General features: G+C 41.5%; 1 protein-coding gene across 1 annotated transcript; it reads right to left on the reverse strand.

Moving 5' to 3' along the window:
- Positions 1–1,417: 1,417 nt before the first annotated feature.
- Positions 1,418–17,215, reverse strand: n4bp2 (NEDD4 binding protein 2). Its single transcript, XM_030740609.1, has 16 exons — positions 16,837–17,215; positions 14,605–15,613; positions 12,521–12,645; positions 12,202–12,290; positions 11,875–11,951; positions 11,609–11,749; positions 8,586–11,218; positions 8,051–8,136; positions 7,897–7,942; positions 7,500–7,723; positions 7,270–7,394; positions 7,011–7,137; positions 5,416–5,592; positions 5,018–5,186; positions 2,550–2,673; positions 1,418–2,452 (listed from the first exon to the last, which is right to left on the reverse strand). Exons 1-16 carry the CDS (start codon positions 17,075–17,077, stop codon positions 2,407–2,409), a joined length of 5,439 nt encoding a protein of 1,812 aa, XP_030596469.1. The 5' UTR covers positions 17,078–17,215; the 3' UTR covers positions 1,418–2,406.
- Positions 17,216–17,316: the final 101 nt, after the last annotated feature.

The following is a 17,316-nucleotide window of genomic DNA, read 5'->3' on the forward strand; positions in this document are numbered from 1 at the left end:
GTGTGGTGTGACTGTGGGTGAGGGAGTGTTCTGTATGAATGTGCTCAGCTCCGTTCAATGTGGGATCAAGACTCCTAAATGATAGGACTGAAAAAAAAATGACTTTACTGAGAAATAAATGATCAAATATCTGTGAGTCCGCTGTCTGCCATACAAGAAAAAACCTCCATCAGGGGCCCTCTGGCAGCTCAGACAAGGTCAAATAGGTCAGCAGCAAAGCTATTCTTTGGTTAATTAATTGAAATTGTATATTACATTTTAATTTCATATACATTTTAAACATTCATGAGCAAGTAATTAATATCAGGCTTTGTCATAGCATTATTTCTTAAATAAATATAAGCCTCAGCCAAAGGTTATTTTATATGACCACTCAGAGATTTGCAGGATGGATAATTATGAATATGACACCAGTTTGATGCTATGAAAAGAGTAAATAAACAGAATGCAATTATTTCACAGGCTTTTAAACGTCTATATGAAAGTAGTTGTCTTTGTTTTTTTGTTTTTTTATTTCAAAATTTGTTCCCATTAACAAAAATGAAAATGCCATCAAAAGATGGAAAAGTTTTTTAAAAAGGTAATGGAAAACCCACAACTGTTAAAACCTTTCGAGTCAAGATGCTCAAGATGCAGAGTTCATGCCTCAAGAGCGTGTAGAGCAATAGTTGTGCAGTGTGAATTTGTGAAGAATTTGGGGATTTTACAATTTAAACTCATAATATGATGAAAATGTTGAGCGAATCCAGAGAAACGTCTGTACACAAGGTACTAGGTTAATAAAAACCAGCACTGAATGGCCTGATTTTCAGCCTCTCTTAAAATCCCAGTTTGGGCTCAGCAGCACAGTTTGTTGCTGCATCTACAAAGACAATTTAAAAGAAAATAATAAAAATAACAAAAAAAAAAATCAAAATTTGAACTTGGAAATCAGGCTGAAGAGGAGAGTCACCACACAGCGCGTTATCTGCACCGATCAAAAGCCAACGTACATGATAACGAGTAGTTTGCGCGTGTGAAAACATCATTGCTGCTAAAATATATAAAAGTTTAAAAAACAAATAGGGTCTGATTATTTAAGCAAGACAGTGCCAAACTACATATCACATTTATTACAACAGCTTAGCTCTGTAATACAAGAGTCCAGGTGCTAAACTAGCCTGATGACTAACTGTTAAATACAGTTAATATATATCACAGCTCTCCCTTTTATATTTGTAAGTTATCCAAAAATGGTAACTGTTATTCTCTCACACACAGGCACACACACACACACACACACACACACACACACACACACAAACAAACACACACACACACACACACACACACACACACACCTTAAACTGTAAGCAAATAGTTTTATTTAAACAGTACGTTATCTTCTTTAAAAAACACAAACAACAGAATACAAAAATACAATCTTCTTTATAATTCAGGTGCTCTCAACAATATGTATAATCAGTAAAATTTGCCATCATGGTTGTTGCACTTCTCTGAAAAATATTACACAGAAGCTATTTTAAAACTAGAATGATTAGTAGAACACAGCTGCTACAAAATATGCCACAATGTGTTTTTTATAAAAAAAAAAAAAAAAAAAAAAAAAAAACTACAAGGACTGGAAACAATCATGTGCCATCAAGAGAAGAAAACTTAAAGTTTGTCACCTGAGTTTGAATATATTAGCAGCAAAACATTTCGACTTGCACAAGAGTAAATGAAGAGCTGAGACAAAACTCCATAATTGCTGCAGAGATCACAGTAAAAGTTCCTCAAACTACTCAATGACACAATTAAATCATTTTTTTTAAAAAAACATCTGCAAAGTTTCAGACTCACATCGTACTGACGGTAATACTACAACCAAGAAAAGACTCTCTCTTCCTTCTGAACACTGGGCTTACTGATAAATTCTCAGACTACATGACAAAATAGTACCAAATTATTAAAATGTGTCTGAAAATGTTTTTGTCATATTACTTAAAATCCTGGAGAGAAACCTCCAAGCAGACAGCATGCCATCACAATTGAAACAAAGTGTTTCAAATTTGTACATATTTAAATGATTAACAATTTATTTGACATGGAGCCTGCTAAACATAGGCATGTTCCATCTTTAAAAGATAAAAAGGCAAATGTACACTATAAAACAATTAAATATAAAATATGCATACATTCTAGCTTTACAAAAGCAGTGCTTCACACCATAAACGCAGAAGAAAAACACAAAAGGAAGAGCAGGAGAGTATAAGAAACTGACAGAAGTAAGACCGATGGTGACAGTGTATCATACTGCACAAGCTCTAACAGATGTATTGTGGCGCTGTTGAAGTGGAAAGTGAGAGACAAAGAGAGTGTTGTCCTCCATAGCAGCTTCAGTCTGAACACAATAAACGGCTTCTTTCACTTCAAAGAGACCAACACAAGACCTGGCTTTGGCTCAGTGAACCTGAGAGTTACAGAGATACAAGAAAAGGTGGGTGAAGATGAAGATGTTTAGCATGCGTGTCTTGAGCGTGAGCGTGTGTACATGTATGTGCGTTTACCTGTAGTGTTTGTTAGTGAGGTAGTCTATAACGGCGGGGCGGATGCGGGCCACTCCCCCCTGGCTGTGGTTCCCTCTTCCTGTGATGACAGAGAGCTGAGGTCGGCACAGACCCTGCTCACATTCTACAGAAAGAGGCCAAAGAGGAACAAAACAGGCAGAAAGAGTTCAGTTTACAGCAGTAATAATGAGTACAAACTCTGAAGGGGGCAGGGAAAAACTGCCCTTTATAACAAACTGCAAGCTCGGTGTCCTGCTGGGTAACACTGTAGTTCACATCTTCACCACGTACCAGCGCTGTCCCTGGTTGGACAGCGCTGGTAAGTGGAGGCATACTCCCATAAACTTTACACATTTAGTTCAAAATATCTCAATTTATTTTTTCTCTGGTACAAACCAAGTAAACCCCTAGTACAGGTGTGAAGTCTTTATCAGGCCTTTTTCAGATACTGAACATGTAACTTTGCCTGGTTTTTTTGGTTTTTTCTAAACATATGACAGCCACACTATTTGTGTGATCTTTGGCACCTGGTGACTGAGAGGGAGCAAAGAGCAACAGAACGAGACAAAGAGACATGAGATGAAGGCCGTGATAATGTATGTATGTATGTATTACAGTGATCATAGAGGGTGGTAATGTTAAAAAAAAAATCTGTTTCCCCTTGTGCTGCTGCAGCTTTTACACTCTTCTAATGACATTTAATTCAGACCTGGGCTGTGCTGAAATGTTACTCTGTCCAATCTAACGAGGTCACTGTGGACACTTTTAGGTAAAGTCCCCACACAGTGTTATTCTCACATGACTGATGTACAGTATTCAATTGCCATAGAATAGCATTAAGGGACGATTCACAAATATCAACATTTTCCAGAGCGTACAAAGCGTACTTTTTTTCAGACTGGCTGAAGCCTATCCCAGCTGTCATAGGGCAACATGCAGGGTACACCCTGTAACTAACAGATATACCTATATATTAGAATTTATAGGGTGCAATAAACTGGTTTGAAATTTAATGTGAATGTGTACTGCACTACATGTACGTAAAATGTACATGCTGCACAACTGTACACAGTGGCAGTGGAGCGATTTGTCATCTGAATAGCTGGTCCTGTGCCAAAAAGTGATTTCTGGTATTTGCCCAAACATTATTGCTGGTATTTATATTGTTGGAAATGACTTGGGGGCTATAATCTGTCAAGAATATGTCAAACATGATCTCTTATGAATGATATAAATTCATTTTGAGTCATAAAGAACATTCCTGTCATATGGTAGAAGCTGCAGTCAGTTTTAGTCAAAATGACTTTCATATTGTAGCGATTCTGTTAACGTTAGATGCTGTTTTGTGCAGATGTTCTGATTTCCCAGTGGTTTGTTGGTACTTGAACTTGTGGGTGCATGTGAGGGAGAGTGAGGAGAGTCAGAGGGAGTCCCGTTTTGTTGTTGTTTTTGGCGTGGTTGCGACACACAGCAACCATTTAATTGTTAATAAAAGGGAAACTTTTGCTGGCAATCTGTCGCCATCTTCTTCAACGTCTTAACAGAGGCTACAATATATTCTTTATTAATGAGGGTAAGAACAAGTCATTTCTTCATTTTATATATAAGCCCTTCATAAATCCTGTGCACCAGTATATTTACTGATATAAGCAAAGATAAAACATTTAAGAAAAGAAAAGAAAAAAAAAAAAAAAAAGGAAATCCCTTTTTGACTCAACACCAGAAACCTGAAAACTCCACTGTCACCATGTTTTGTGTACATACAGCGCTCATACTGCGTCCCTTCATATGCTGTGGCATCGCCCGGACCTCGCTTCGGCACTGAGGGGGATGGCACACACATACCCCCGGACCTCAATTCGTCCTTTAGCGACTTCTAGCGATTTTTGAGACAGCCAACAGTGAGTTTTGTTACACAAAACTTGGCAGAAGTGCTGGCCGCCGATGCCCAGATTATGCACAAATATACGGGCCAGCATAGATAAAAACGGGCCAGGAACATGTAGAATAAAATCCATCATCTTTTTCTGCAGTTTACTGCGTACAGTTTCCATTTTTGGAACAATGCTTCCACTTCTTGCTGAATTTATCTCTGGCAGCTTTGGCTGCTTTTCACACCTGCTGCGCTGCACTCATTTTGTGAATAGATGATGGCTTATTTTAGAGAATTCAATGACACCTTTGAACTGATCTGCCAGACCTGAGGCCATATCGCTGCAGACCACAGAATGGTGCAGTGGTGTGGATGCCTTGGCCATCGGCAGTCAGACGGCAGCGCTCATATTACACAGACTGACCGACATTTTCTATTTGAAAAGCGTACGCTGGGTGTTACCCCCCTCCCCCATGTCATACGCTTTGCACGCTCAGGAAAACGTCGATATTTGTGAAGCGTCACTAAGATGTTCATGAAAAGGGCATCTGTAAGAAACTACAGCATACTGAATATATAAAATATTTTTAAGCACCTTTGGTTTTGTCCTGTAAGACCTGAGCCAGATGTTCCAGGGCCTCGTTGACGTGCAACCCATGGAGGTCCAGGATGTTGCTGGGCAGCAGCGATGAGTTGACCCTCTCAAAAATCTGAACTGCTGCACGGTGATTCGCCTCACGCACACGCTCACCATGCAGGTGTCCCTGAAAAACAGAAACAAAGAAAAATTACAATAAAAAGAGCAAATACAAGTTAATCTACCACCATAAATGACATGTTACAAATTCAAAAACATAACAGAAGACATCACTTCCAATGCAGAAAATTCCCCCCAAAGCAGTGAGACTAACACTATACTACAAACTAGACAAGTTTATGTAAAGTGTTTCATGACAAACTGCTAATTTAACCCTTTCTGTCTCAGACACTCACCTGCTGTGCGTAAAATGAGGCCACTTCTTTGCGTCCCTGCTTGTAGGCCTCTGCAGCCTTAGCAAAACTCTCGAGCTGTCGGCTCCTCTGTAGTTTGGCCTCAGCCCTGAAGTCTTCATACTCCGGATCTTCTGTATCCTGATAACTGGGTACAGCTGATTCCACAGGCTTCTGCTTCTGACAAATTAAAGGAGCAGAGCGGTACAGAAAGGATTTTAGGGCTCTGGAAAAGTAAAGGCAACTTACAGTCAACTGCATGATTGGGGGCAAAGTGAGGCAGTACAAGAGCTCAAAAAGGCAGTGACAATGAATGAATGAATTTCCTTGTTCCACTGTGAAAATTATTCTGACGGTAAACATGTGCTCCGCATGACTTTTCTCCCAGGTCATTTGCGCTACACCTGTCATGAACCTGTGACCTACACTTTGCGAAACACTGGATGAAACTAAAGAAATTAGAACAAATCATTTTTTTGCAACAGGCTGCTGGTAACAAGGTTCATCCTTTTTACATCTTTTTTCATGCATGTGAGTACTGGAATATTACTACATAATGCACCAATACTACATAATCTGCTGATATCAATGTATTATATATAACATTTATATAACATCACTATAATCATAAGGCAACCATGCAGAAAACATAATGCAATCATGTTGTCTGCATTTGAGCAATATTGCTGAGCAGTAGGTATGGCTTTAATATTGGTCAATGATGAGTTATTGATGATAGTCTATACTATTTATGGCCATGAGTCATCCCTGACCAATATGATAGACAATGCTCAGCCAGTCAAAAGGCATTACAGCTTAACCAATAAGGCTGCAGCCTAGAACTGATGTTACTATAAACAGACTGGCTCTTTACTGAGAAATTTGGAATTACCCAGTTTCTCATTATCTGGCTATGCCAGCTGTTCAGTGACCTAGATGAGCTGGTAGATTATGGGGAATCCCCACTTTCTCCATTTCAGTCAATAATGGTCAAGTAGGTATAGCCAATCACACAGCACAATATGATCACATGATTATGCTAAGCCAATCAGGCATGAGAAAGAGGCTGCATATCATTAGCATATATTATGATGGCATTGTCAGCCTGAAATCCTCTATGTTGTTTCCTCTCCCCTTCAGATAAATACAGCCAAAGCGTACAAAGAATACTAAACATCCAGGAATATAAATATTGTGCTGCACATCTTTGAAGAGTAAAATTGAGCCAAATATATTGATTTTGGAATCTTTAGACTTGAAAGGTAAAACCTCACGGACAGTATGACAATATCCTCTCGCTTTATTTTGGGCAAAAGGATAATAAAAATTATAAGAAAGCCTGGCTCCTTGAAAGCAAAATATAAAGAAATGAGGGGTATCTCAAGACTTTTGCACAGTACTGTATATCACAATATAATTTGCCTGTATTGCAAAATAAGAACTGTAGAGAAGTTGCGATGAAACAGAATGTTATTTCTTCAACATCCAAACATGGCAACCAAATGCTAAAAAGGTTGAAACAGTCAGACATGTGACTACACAGTTCATATTTTTCCACATGTGACACAAGTACAATATATCGTCTGTGTTGTGAATACCTTCACCCTCTCCTTGCTTGCTGCTCTGTGGTGGTCAGACCGAGGAGCTTCTGGAGCAACTACAGTCTTCACAGGCTCCTCGTTCAGTAGAGAATGAAGAAACAGCTCTGTCTCTCTGAGGTTGTAACTAAAGATACACAAAAATACAAGTTAGCCAAAAGTACAGATCAGTACACCAAAAGATCAACCCATTTAATTCTTATGTTTAGATGTCTGTAAAAACTTTCACAAAACAAGTGAGTTCAATGTGTTTTCTCACTTGTGGTCCCTGAAGATGTCCTGCAGAAAATGCCTGTCAATGGTGGGGAAGAGGGAGTAAAGCTGATTCTCTTTCAAAAGTGTGGCTCCGTTACGCTGGTCAAGGTCTGCACGACTTTGTCTGGTCTGAAAGAGAGTGTTGGATCAACTTTAAGGTAAGGATATCAAAGAAGAACAAGATGCTTATGTGAATTCTACAAACTCTACAGGTACAGTAGGAGCGAGTGTTACCTTCTCGACATTGTTCTGCAAAGCCTGTTCCTCTTTCATAATCTCTCTAAGAGAGACATGTGGACGGGACGCACTCCAGTGGTCCATGAACGGCATCGGACCGCAAGCCTCTGGGTGGCTGCCCAGTGACATGTAGCCATCCGTGTTAATCAGGAAGTTTGCAGACTGCGTCTGATCTTGCCGCCCAGGTATGCCCGCCTGTGAATCACCCCAGTGTACTGAACCTAATAATACAAAAAAAGCCCTGTTAATTCTGTGCATGTGCTTTATGTTACTGCATATGCAGACATGACTCTGTGATTCTGTGACATGACTCATGATTCAACACAGTATTACTGATGAGCCATACAAACACTTCTTGAATGTCATTTAAGAGTATTGTGCTTGTTAAACTTACTTTCCTGAAGCAGGTGAAAGGAAAGAGCTGCTTGTCTTTGCCTTTCCTGAAAAACATAAATTATACATTGACGTTGGAACAGAGACACACAATAAATCACAACAGATCTGTAACTATCAGACCTAATGCAGGTGAAAGAGTAACTTGAACTCACCTGGATGGTTTCCTTCCACTTCTGGTGGAGCAGTTTAGCCAGGTTCAAGTCCATCTGCACTGCATAGTCATCTGCAGAGCATGAACCTGAATATAATCAGATAGGACAGACACAATCATGTCAGTTCTGAGTAGCAGAGAAGATTAAAAAGACATTTTGTTGATTCAGCAGTCCAACAGTAAACAAAAGCACCAGCTGGGTCAGCTAACAGAGTATGAAACACTGTCACAAATGGCAGAACCAAAGAGCGACAGGGTGCGATATTTTTGAACAAAAGAGAAACCTGTCACTCACACCCATATTACGCAGCAGCTGATTCTTTCACAATTACCTTAATCCTTTTTGGCATCTACATCGGAACAAACCAAGCATTAGTGCCTTCAAAGAGACTGCCCTAAACTGCGTGCTTTTACTGCACCTGTAAAACTAATGATATCTCACCCCTCTTCACCTTGGCTTAGCCGATGACCAATCACAATAAGGTCTTAAGTTAAGATTTCCTAGTTGAAAACTAGAAAACCTGTGGGTTAGTTACCTGGGTCTACTCCCACAGGTCCAAACAGTTCAGTTAACTGCAGTGCCAGCTCAGTGGGGAGTTTCAGCTCCACACTCTGAATATCCAGGTGATGTCGGCTTCGTGTCTCCTCTCTTCTCTGCTTTTGCTCTCTCTCCAGCTCCTCAAGCTCTGCCTGCAGAAGTCGGTTCACCTCTTCCATGCTGGCAATCTCATCCTCAATCTCAGCCCCTGACTTTTCAATTATTGCATTATCTAAACTCTTGCTCCAAGCTCCCCTATCCTGGTCAGACGCTGATATTCCTTTGGGTTCAGTGTTGTCACTTCTCTCTCCTTCCTTTACTGCTTCAGGCAGACTAAGATCAGTGTCAAGAGATTTTTCTGAACTGGGGATTGCATCAGGCTGGCTTGTAACCAGAACCGCACCTCCCAAATTTGACATATCTGTATTATTTTGGCTCTCCTCTGATTCACTGACTGTCTCACAGGTTGAATGCTGGGTCGCCTTTGGCCAATCTTCAGAGCGAGCCTCATGTAATGCATTAGGACATGAAATGCTTTCTACAGTCTGACATGTGGCAGCACACAGACCAGATGTGTTGTTACTGTCAGCTGGAACATCTTCATCTCTAAAGAACTTCTCTCCAGAATCCAGCAGCAGGTTGGTGGCCCATTCTAAGTCCTGACTGCATTTGTCGTACAGATCTTCTAATGTGTCAAAGCTAACGAGTTTAAAATGACGGCTGAGAATGCACAGGCTCTCCAGCCGGTCTCGAGTCACCCCGAGCTCTTTCTCCCCCACCTGTGTGCCTTTCTCATGCACTACACGGTAGGGTACCTCTCTGTGGCCAGACGGGTGAACTGCATCTGCTGCAGACACGGCAGAGGAGAGCTCCGGAACAAAACGAGAAGAGTCGCCGTACAGGACTCCGAGGTCACTGGTGCACGCAGAGCTGGCTGTATCATCGGGGTTGGTTTGATGATTGAGACGCCATAGAAGGGCAAAGTCTCGAGGTTCTGTCTGAGTGAAGCAGCCAGTATCTGCTGGATTAAGAAGGGGTGGCTCCAGCGATGCCTCAAATTTAGACAAATCCAGGTTTGGCTTAAGATCAAAACTAGTGTTTGAATTAAAGTTAAGTTCACCAACTGAGCTATTATGACAACAGTCTGAGTTTTGAGCTTTGGTGTCGGGACAGTCTACAGACAGGGGGCAGTTTTGAGTGAAGGTGAGGGCGAGTTTGCACTGCTTCCCTGACCTACGACCCTGACGCAGTTTTCCCTCCTGACCGCCTCCAGTGGAGGGGCTGCTTTCTGTTTCCACAGAGCCCTCACACACCGGAGTCTGACATGTTTCACTCAAATATGTGCCATCAGTCTCTGCTGCAGTCTCTCTGTCATTCTCTGTGTATTTGCTTATGTTCACATCAGGAGCAGCCTCATCTTCAATACTGTGGTTTCCCATATCATTGCTGCATACAGTCACCTCCAAAGTTTTAGAGTCGTCTACTAAATTAGTGGCTAGAACTGATGAAGGATTTTCTTTGTTGGCTGGATTTAAATGTGCAGACATAATTCCTGTACCAATCTCTGGCTTGGTGGATTTCCTTTCCTCTTCACTACACCCTTCATTCTCAATTTTAAGTCCATCCGAATCATCAGTTCTCGATTCCCTGACAATGCCAGAGTCAGCTGGCTTCCAGTCCAACACGCAGTCCGGTAAATCACCTCTGCTCCCATTAATTCTGTTCATGTTTCGTTTTCTCTCTTTACTGTTAGATCTACTGCCGTGGGACTCCTCGGAGCTTCTATCTGCCTCATCCTCTCGCTCAGATGCCTCTCCAGAACTCAGAGAAAGAGAGGGCGAGAGGGAGGAGCTGGCTGACACTGTGGCTCTGCCAGTTTGAATGAGATCAAGAAGCTTCTGAGCCTCAGTTACATCTGGGCCTGATTGTGCTCTTATTGTTTTTTTATATTCACTGCCTTCTTGAGATGCACCTTCATCTTCCTTTCCATGCATCTCTTTATGCCTTTCTCTTTTCCTCACCTCTCGCTGCTTGAGAGGCCCTTCAGAAGGCCAGTCTCCCAGAAAATTCAATGTTTTAGGGATGTCCTTCTCTTCCGTGTACCTCACCACCTCAGCTCCTTCAACTTCCTCTTCCTCCATAATCTCTTTCACTTTTGTCCCACTGTCTAATTGGTTAGTGTCTTTCACAAGATCTGCAGGCTCCATCCTCCTGCTCGTTCTCTCTCTCCTCAATCTCTGTCTAATAGACTCAGAGAAAGCCACAGACATTTCATCCCCACAGTGATCTTCATTCATCACCGATTCCACAATACAGTCTGGCATTCTCTGCTCTTCTACTGGGTGATTTAGCTCTAAATGAGCATCCAGCTCAGAGTCTAATTCCCCCAAATCCATATCATCATTTTCATCAGAAGCTTCCAGGCTGTCTGTAGGTTTTTCACCAAGCTGGAAATTAAGTGACTCAGTGGATTTATGGGTGCCATCTTCAGTCATTCCCACTTCTCCAGAGCAACCAACAGATGACACGTCTGGGAGAGAGGAAAAGAGCTGAGAGCTGGATGTCTGACATCCCTCAGCTGATCTAGGCTGGCCTACAAGGTCAGGACAAGGTGCTTCAGAAGATGTCAGCCTAAAGTAAACATACACACAAAAAAACAAAAAACAAAAAAAACATACACAGTTGTAGTCAGAAGTTTACATACACTCATGATGGGCATGAATGTCATGGTAATTTTGGGGCTTTTAATGATTTCTCTGAACTGGTCTTTTTCCAAGGTGGAATGATTATACAGCATACATCTTTAATGACTTTTAAAAATTAAATAACTCAAGAACTGGATGTACAATCATTGTATCAACAAGTGTTTAAAAATGTCACAAGAGGAATTATTCTGACCCCTAAATCACATGCTCCTCCCTTTCATTTATAATCAGGTCCTCTTCAGCCAAACCTAATCTGATCCAAACAGGTGAACCTAGATGTCAGCTCTATGAGACCAACATTATGACTGAAACTCACTGTGAGCTTCTGTTCTGCAGAAGCAACTGACGTTTCAGCTCGGGCATCTGTGATCTCATGATAGACTGGACGGTGACGAAGCGCTCATATCCTTCGAGCATGCGGCGGATTGATTCCACGTGTACACTGTGTGTGGTACGCCTGCACACAGAGCAACAAGCAGAACTGAAGGTTTGAAATTTTCTCCAACAGCATTTTTAAAAATTAATTTAGTTTAAATTCTACATTAAAACCAAACGCTGCTGTAATTCCTCTGTTACGCTCACCTCACCAGCTCTTTGGGCTTATGTTTCCACCAGGTGTCGGGCTCTCTGAACAGCACCCTATAGCCATGTTTTAGCGCCTAGGATAGATTACGGGAATATTTTTGGGTCATTCATAACAAATTTATGTATAATTTATTATATCCAGTGCTTATTAACTACCCCCTAAATGGTCACAACTTGTTTCACAAGAAACAAGCTGCCTCTGCACTACACACTGTATGTTAAAACTCGACCGCACGTCCAAAAATACAGATATTAAGCCAAAATGTTTTTTAAAGCCTTTGCACATTTACAGTGTTGTAACTTTTTATTGCTAAGATGACTGACCTGTGCAACATATGGTTTCATCTCCCAGCCCTGCATGTTGGTATTGTCAATTATGATGGGATTAGTGCCCTTTTCAAAAGCCTCCTTGGCTGTGGGATAAGAACAAAGGAGACAAGCCAAAATGGATTTGTTCTTTCAGTGCAACACAAGCTGAAAAAGCATCAAGCAAAATCAAAAGCAATCGATAACAGAGATAAAAAAATATTTTAAAAAGGATCGCACAGGGTTTTTTCCACTTGCTTTCACTTTCAACTGTGTGTGTGTGTGTGTGTGTGTGTGTGTGTGTGTGTGTGTGTGTGTGTGTGTGTGTGGTGTTTACCTCTTTTATGGTTCCACTCATGGGCCTCCCCCAGGGCAGTGGGGTCAAACTGATATTCTCCATTGCGAGTGAAATAGTCATCGGTGCTTAGCACAGCTCCACCTGGGTTGTGCTCTAACAAGGTTCTGCAGAGACACATGCAAAGATCAAGACTCAAGTGGTGTAAATGTAACAGCTTCCAATTACAGGGAGCAGCAGTAATCATCGACTTGTGTGGAACAGTGGTTGTTAAAGTGTTTCTAAATTGTCGTGACTCTGCTGTTTCAACACAATACCAGCTTTGTTGTAAACTGGTGGTGACCCAATGACCCATAATCTTTTTTTAAATATTTATTAGTTAACGTAATCCTGTTAGTACCTATCACTCTGGAACACAATCACTCCTCTGTCTTTAAAAAATCCAATATGAGGTTTCAACATACTTTACACCTAACAGGAACAAGCTTAAGTCATGGAAAATTTCCAATGTTACAGTAACTACAGTGCTGTGCAAGAATTTTGAGCCACCTCTGAGTCAGACTTTCTTGCAATTTTTTAAAGTGGCCTTGAGAAGTAGTTCTCCAGGCTTTCTGAAGGTCTTTCAAAGATTATTTTTTGTACAATGGCTGCTTTTTCATTCATTTTCAGTCCAGTCCTTGTACCAGATCATTTTCAGAGGACTGGTTTTTTTTTTGTTTGTTAGGCCACTTAACACTGACCTATGCATTATTCAAGCACAAAAAAAGGGGCACCGAACACAAGGGTTAAACCAGTGTTGTGACTGGACAACTTAACAAAGAACCAGTTTTAAATTTTATCTTTAGGCACTTTATTACTAGCAGCCTGTTGTAAAAACAAACAAAACAAAAATCATTGCCATACTTTAGCTGAATCTGTGAAAAATATCAAAGTAAAAAAAAAATGGCAGGCATAAAATAATATTTTTGCACCAACAAGGTGATACCCAAAGAGTTATTAGTTTGGTATATCTTGGGATAGTGAAATTTTTGAAGAAACTGAACAAGTGGCAGACATAAGAAAGAATGACAGGCTAAAAAAAAACACATCAACAGCAGATGAAGACCTGACAGAGGACCTGAAAGATGCATCTGGGCTTGATCCATCTGGTGTTCACTGAATCCTAGTGAGAAATGGTTTCAGTGGAAGGGTGGCTGTCAAGAAGCCATTCTTATGAAAGAAAAAAAGGAGAATATTCGGAGGTATCCCAATTTGCACAAGAACTGGACTGAAATTTTTTGGTTCAAATCATTGTCGGTATGTCTGCAGGTCAGGAGAGAGGTACAACAGTGAGTATCTACAGCCATCTGTAAAACACAGTGGAGGCTATGTCATGGTTTGGGGCTGCATTTTAGCCAGTGGTGTTGGGGATCTTGTCAAAACTAATGAAATTATGAGCACAGAAAAGTGCCATCAGATTTTGAGCCACCCTTGGCAGCAATGTTGGATCATCTTAACAGAAAACAGATCAAAAGGCAGCCAACATCCAAAGAGGAGCTTTGAATGTCCTTCAAGAAGCCTGGAGAACTATTCCTGAAGACTACTTAACAAAATTACAAGACAGCTGCTTAATAGAGTTCAGGCTGTGCTGAAGAACAAATGTGGTCATAAATATTAAATTTCAAGCTTATTAAAATTGTACAAATTCTGTTTTTATCTTTATATACTGTATTTCTGTTTGTGTTTGTACGTTTTAATGAATTGCTTCGCCTATTTCTCATTTTCCTTGCAAAACAGTGAAAGGAGGAGTGGCTCAAGACTTTTGCCTAGTACTGTATTTAAATATTCTGTCAACTATTTAACAACAATTATTTTATCTTTTCTGGTATATTTTTGACAGGTGAAAAACCTTTACTTAAATTGCACTTTTATAGCACTATATAGCAAAAAGTAAAGCGAAAGAGGAAGATCCACAGGGTAGCAGAATTTATGTTTTATGCATATATAAAACAAGGGAAAGTGACTATGTATAAACAAGATTTCTTGGCTGGTTAAATTATTACTCCCTGTTGAATGGCTGTTTACTAGTCTGACACTATTTGCTAAATCTACACCAATTACTGTTTAGTCTATCAAAACATTCCTACCTTGCCAAGGTGGACTTGCCAGAACCTGGAGCACCCCGCAGAAGCACAAGCACCTTCCCTTCCAAACAAAGCCTGCTGTTGTGGGCAGGAAGCTGTGGGGCAGCAGGCAAGGCCCAAGACTTTGGAATAGTAGCAAAAGGTTTGAGAGGTGCTTGACTAAGATGGCCCTGACTCAGCCAGGGGGGAAGCCAGTTTGAAGGTGTTTGGGCCACAGGGGTAATAAAGGCTGGCATCTGGTTTCCATGCATACGAGGAAAAAACACAGGTGCCTCCAGGTTCCAGCGTGGTGACAAGCGGTCGAGCGGCTCTGGATTCGCCGTGTTCATCTTGGACCTTGCTCCACCATCTGTGTGCATGACCCCAGCATTCTCTGAAATAGTGTCTGTTGGGTCTTGCTTTTTATACACCTGGAAAGCTGAGGGACGCCCTGAAGCTGCCAGGTCCAAAGGAGGTTTCAGGGTGTCTGCAGATGTTTCTGTCATCAAGTGTGCAAAATTCACTACAGATTGCTGCCCTTCTGAGTTCTTTTGTTCCCATGTGCTGAGCTGGTCAAGTGAAGAAGAATCTCCAGACTTATGCTCAGTCAAATATCCTCCAGGGCCAAGCTGCTCAGCAGAGGGCCCTCTAGATCCATGCTCCAGGCTGGACTGAAGCAACTCAGGGAGAGCTTGCTGAGGAAGTGGCGGTGGAGGGAAAGAAGAAAGCAATGCACCAGCAGATAAATATTTGCTGCTGCGGTGCTCTTCATCAACATCCTGTTGTGCAGTTAGTGTCTCTAGCTCTCGATCAACTAGCAGATCCAGCTCTTCAGTTAGGAGGGTTGAGGAGGGAGGAGAGGAAGGCTGCTGTGAGGGTTTGGAGGGCTCTGTGTCTGGTCGCGGTTCAGAAAAGTGTTGTGGGCCAAGCAAGGCTGCAGCAGTGAGCTCAAAGCCAGAAACAGGGGGTGGGGCAGGGGGTGTGCCTTCGGCAGCCACAGAAAGCTCCAAGAGGGAGTCCATTGCATTTTCAACTATGACACACAGACACAAAGAAACACACATAAGTGAATCAGGAACTGTTTATGCACAATTCAAAGCTTCAGTATCTGAGTGCCACTTCAACACGATAAATAACTTACATAGGACAAAGAAAAAAATGCCACTAAAACTAATGATTTTCAACTTGGTAGCTATGAACCCTCAAGTTTGCTCTTCAGTGACTTTACACGCTCAGGTTGTCAGAGGAACAGCGGCAGACCAGTCTGTCAGAGGTTTTTAATGAGACTCAGAAAATAATCCACATTTCATAAAACTGAGCTGAAGTGGTGTTTGTTGCATACAGTTGTTTGTAGGGGTCTTTCCTCCAAGTATGATAACGCTGCTTTTAGCTGCTCCCTTATTCACATGAGGTTACCACAGCAGGTAGCTCCACATGTTTGAGTTTTTACACCGGATGTGATTCCTAATGGAACCACAGAGGGATTTGTCTCCTCCCAGGATCGTACTGGGGAGCTTTCACTTGTTAGGCAAATGTGTAAACCCCTAAACTATGGAGCCACTTTCCTGTGAGTATGAGAAAGTGAGCAATTTGCAATAATTTATGCATGTGGAAAACTGGCTGTAATTTAAACAGATATTCTCAACAGTAAAATTGAGGGACGATAGGTCAGGAACCAATGCTAAATTCTAATTTGTGCTTTTCTTCGCTCCAGACAGGTGAGGCTGTTACACACAGTCACAGATTTACAGGTAAATCATTTGCTGCGCAGCTGACGTCCTTAGGTTGAATCCTTGACTATATCACAGCCGATATTTGTATTATTTTTTTTATATTTTATTATATTGTTCGTTTTTCTTTTTAAAACCTCTCTAATCATGAAAAAATATGCACCTTCAGTTGCTCTAGGTACATAAATTGTCATTACACATGAACAGGATTGTAAATATTTCTAAGACTATAAATATACTAAGAAAAATAGCACACACAGCAAATTTGCGCTGACATTATCTTTTTGTGGGACTTTGGGCTTTTCTAAGATGGGCATTTTCTCCACCACGAATATACCTTACCACCTCTCCTTCTGGACCATTTAATAAGGAGCGAATTTATCCAAATTATCCTGATCTGCCCTATAAAACGTAGTAAAACGCCCCGGCCATGCCAGAAATGAAAAACAAACTATCCGGCTAACCAGTTGGCCAAGTTACAGCAAATACCTTTCCCAAAAGTGGCACAGCAGGTCTGTCGTGTTACCTTTGAAGTCACACTCGGAGAGCACGATGTAAATAACTTCGGGGTCCAGGTGTGAGAACATCTCCTGCATCTGTCTGACTATCTTCTCCTTGACCGTGTTGGGTGGAAAGTTGCTCGACATAGCACCGCCGTACGCCTGAGGGAGTGGGTGACTCGTGCTATGACCGAGGTTTCCCCGCTCCGTTGGACCGCCGTCCGGAAGCCTGGCTGGGCTCTGGCCGTTTTTCTTTCTCCGGGGCATTCCGTTGGTCACCGACTATTCTCATTGGCAGCTAATGGAGCAGCTAACCAAGTAGCTTAGGAGCTACATGAGGATGGCCCAAAGCTGAAACCATGTTGTAGCTCCAAAGTGCAACAACTCAGTGAAATGCTAACAACATTGAAAAACACAAGCGCAAAGGAAGTAACGTACCGGAAGTCAGTGGCTTCATAATAAAATGTTTTCGTGACGCTTATTTCGGCCACTGGAAAAAGAAAAAA

The sequence above is a fragment of the Archocentrus centrarchus genome, chromosome 1 (genome assembly GCF_007364275.1).
Source record: "Archocentrus centrarchus isolate MPI-CPG fArcCen1 chromosome 1, fArcCen1, whole genome shotgun sequence".
Classification (NCBI taxonomy): domain Eukaryota; kingdom Metazoa; phylum Chordata; class Actinopteri; order Cichliformes; family Cichlidae; genus Archocentrus; species Archocentrus centrarchus.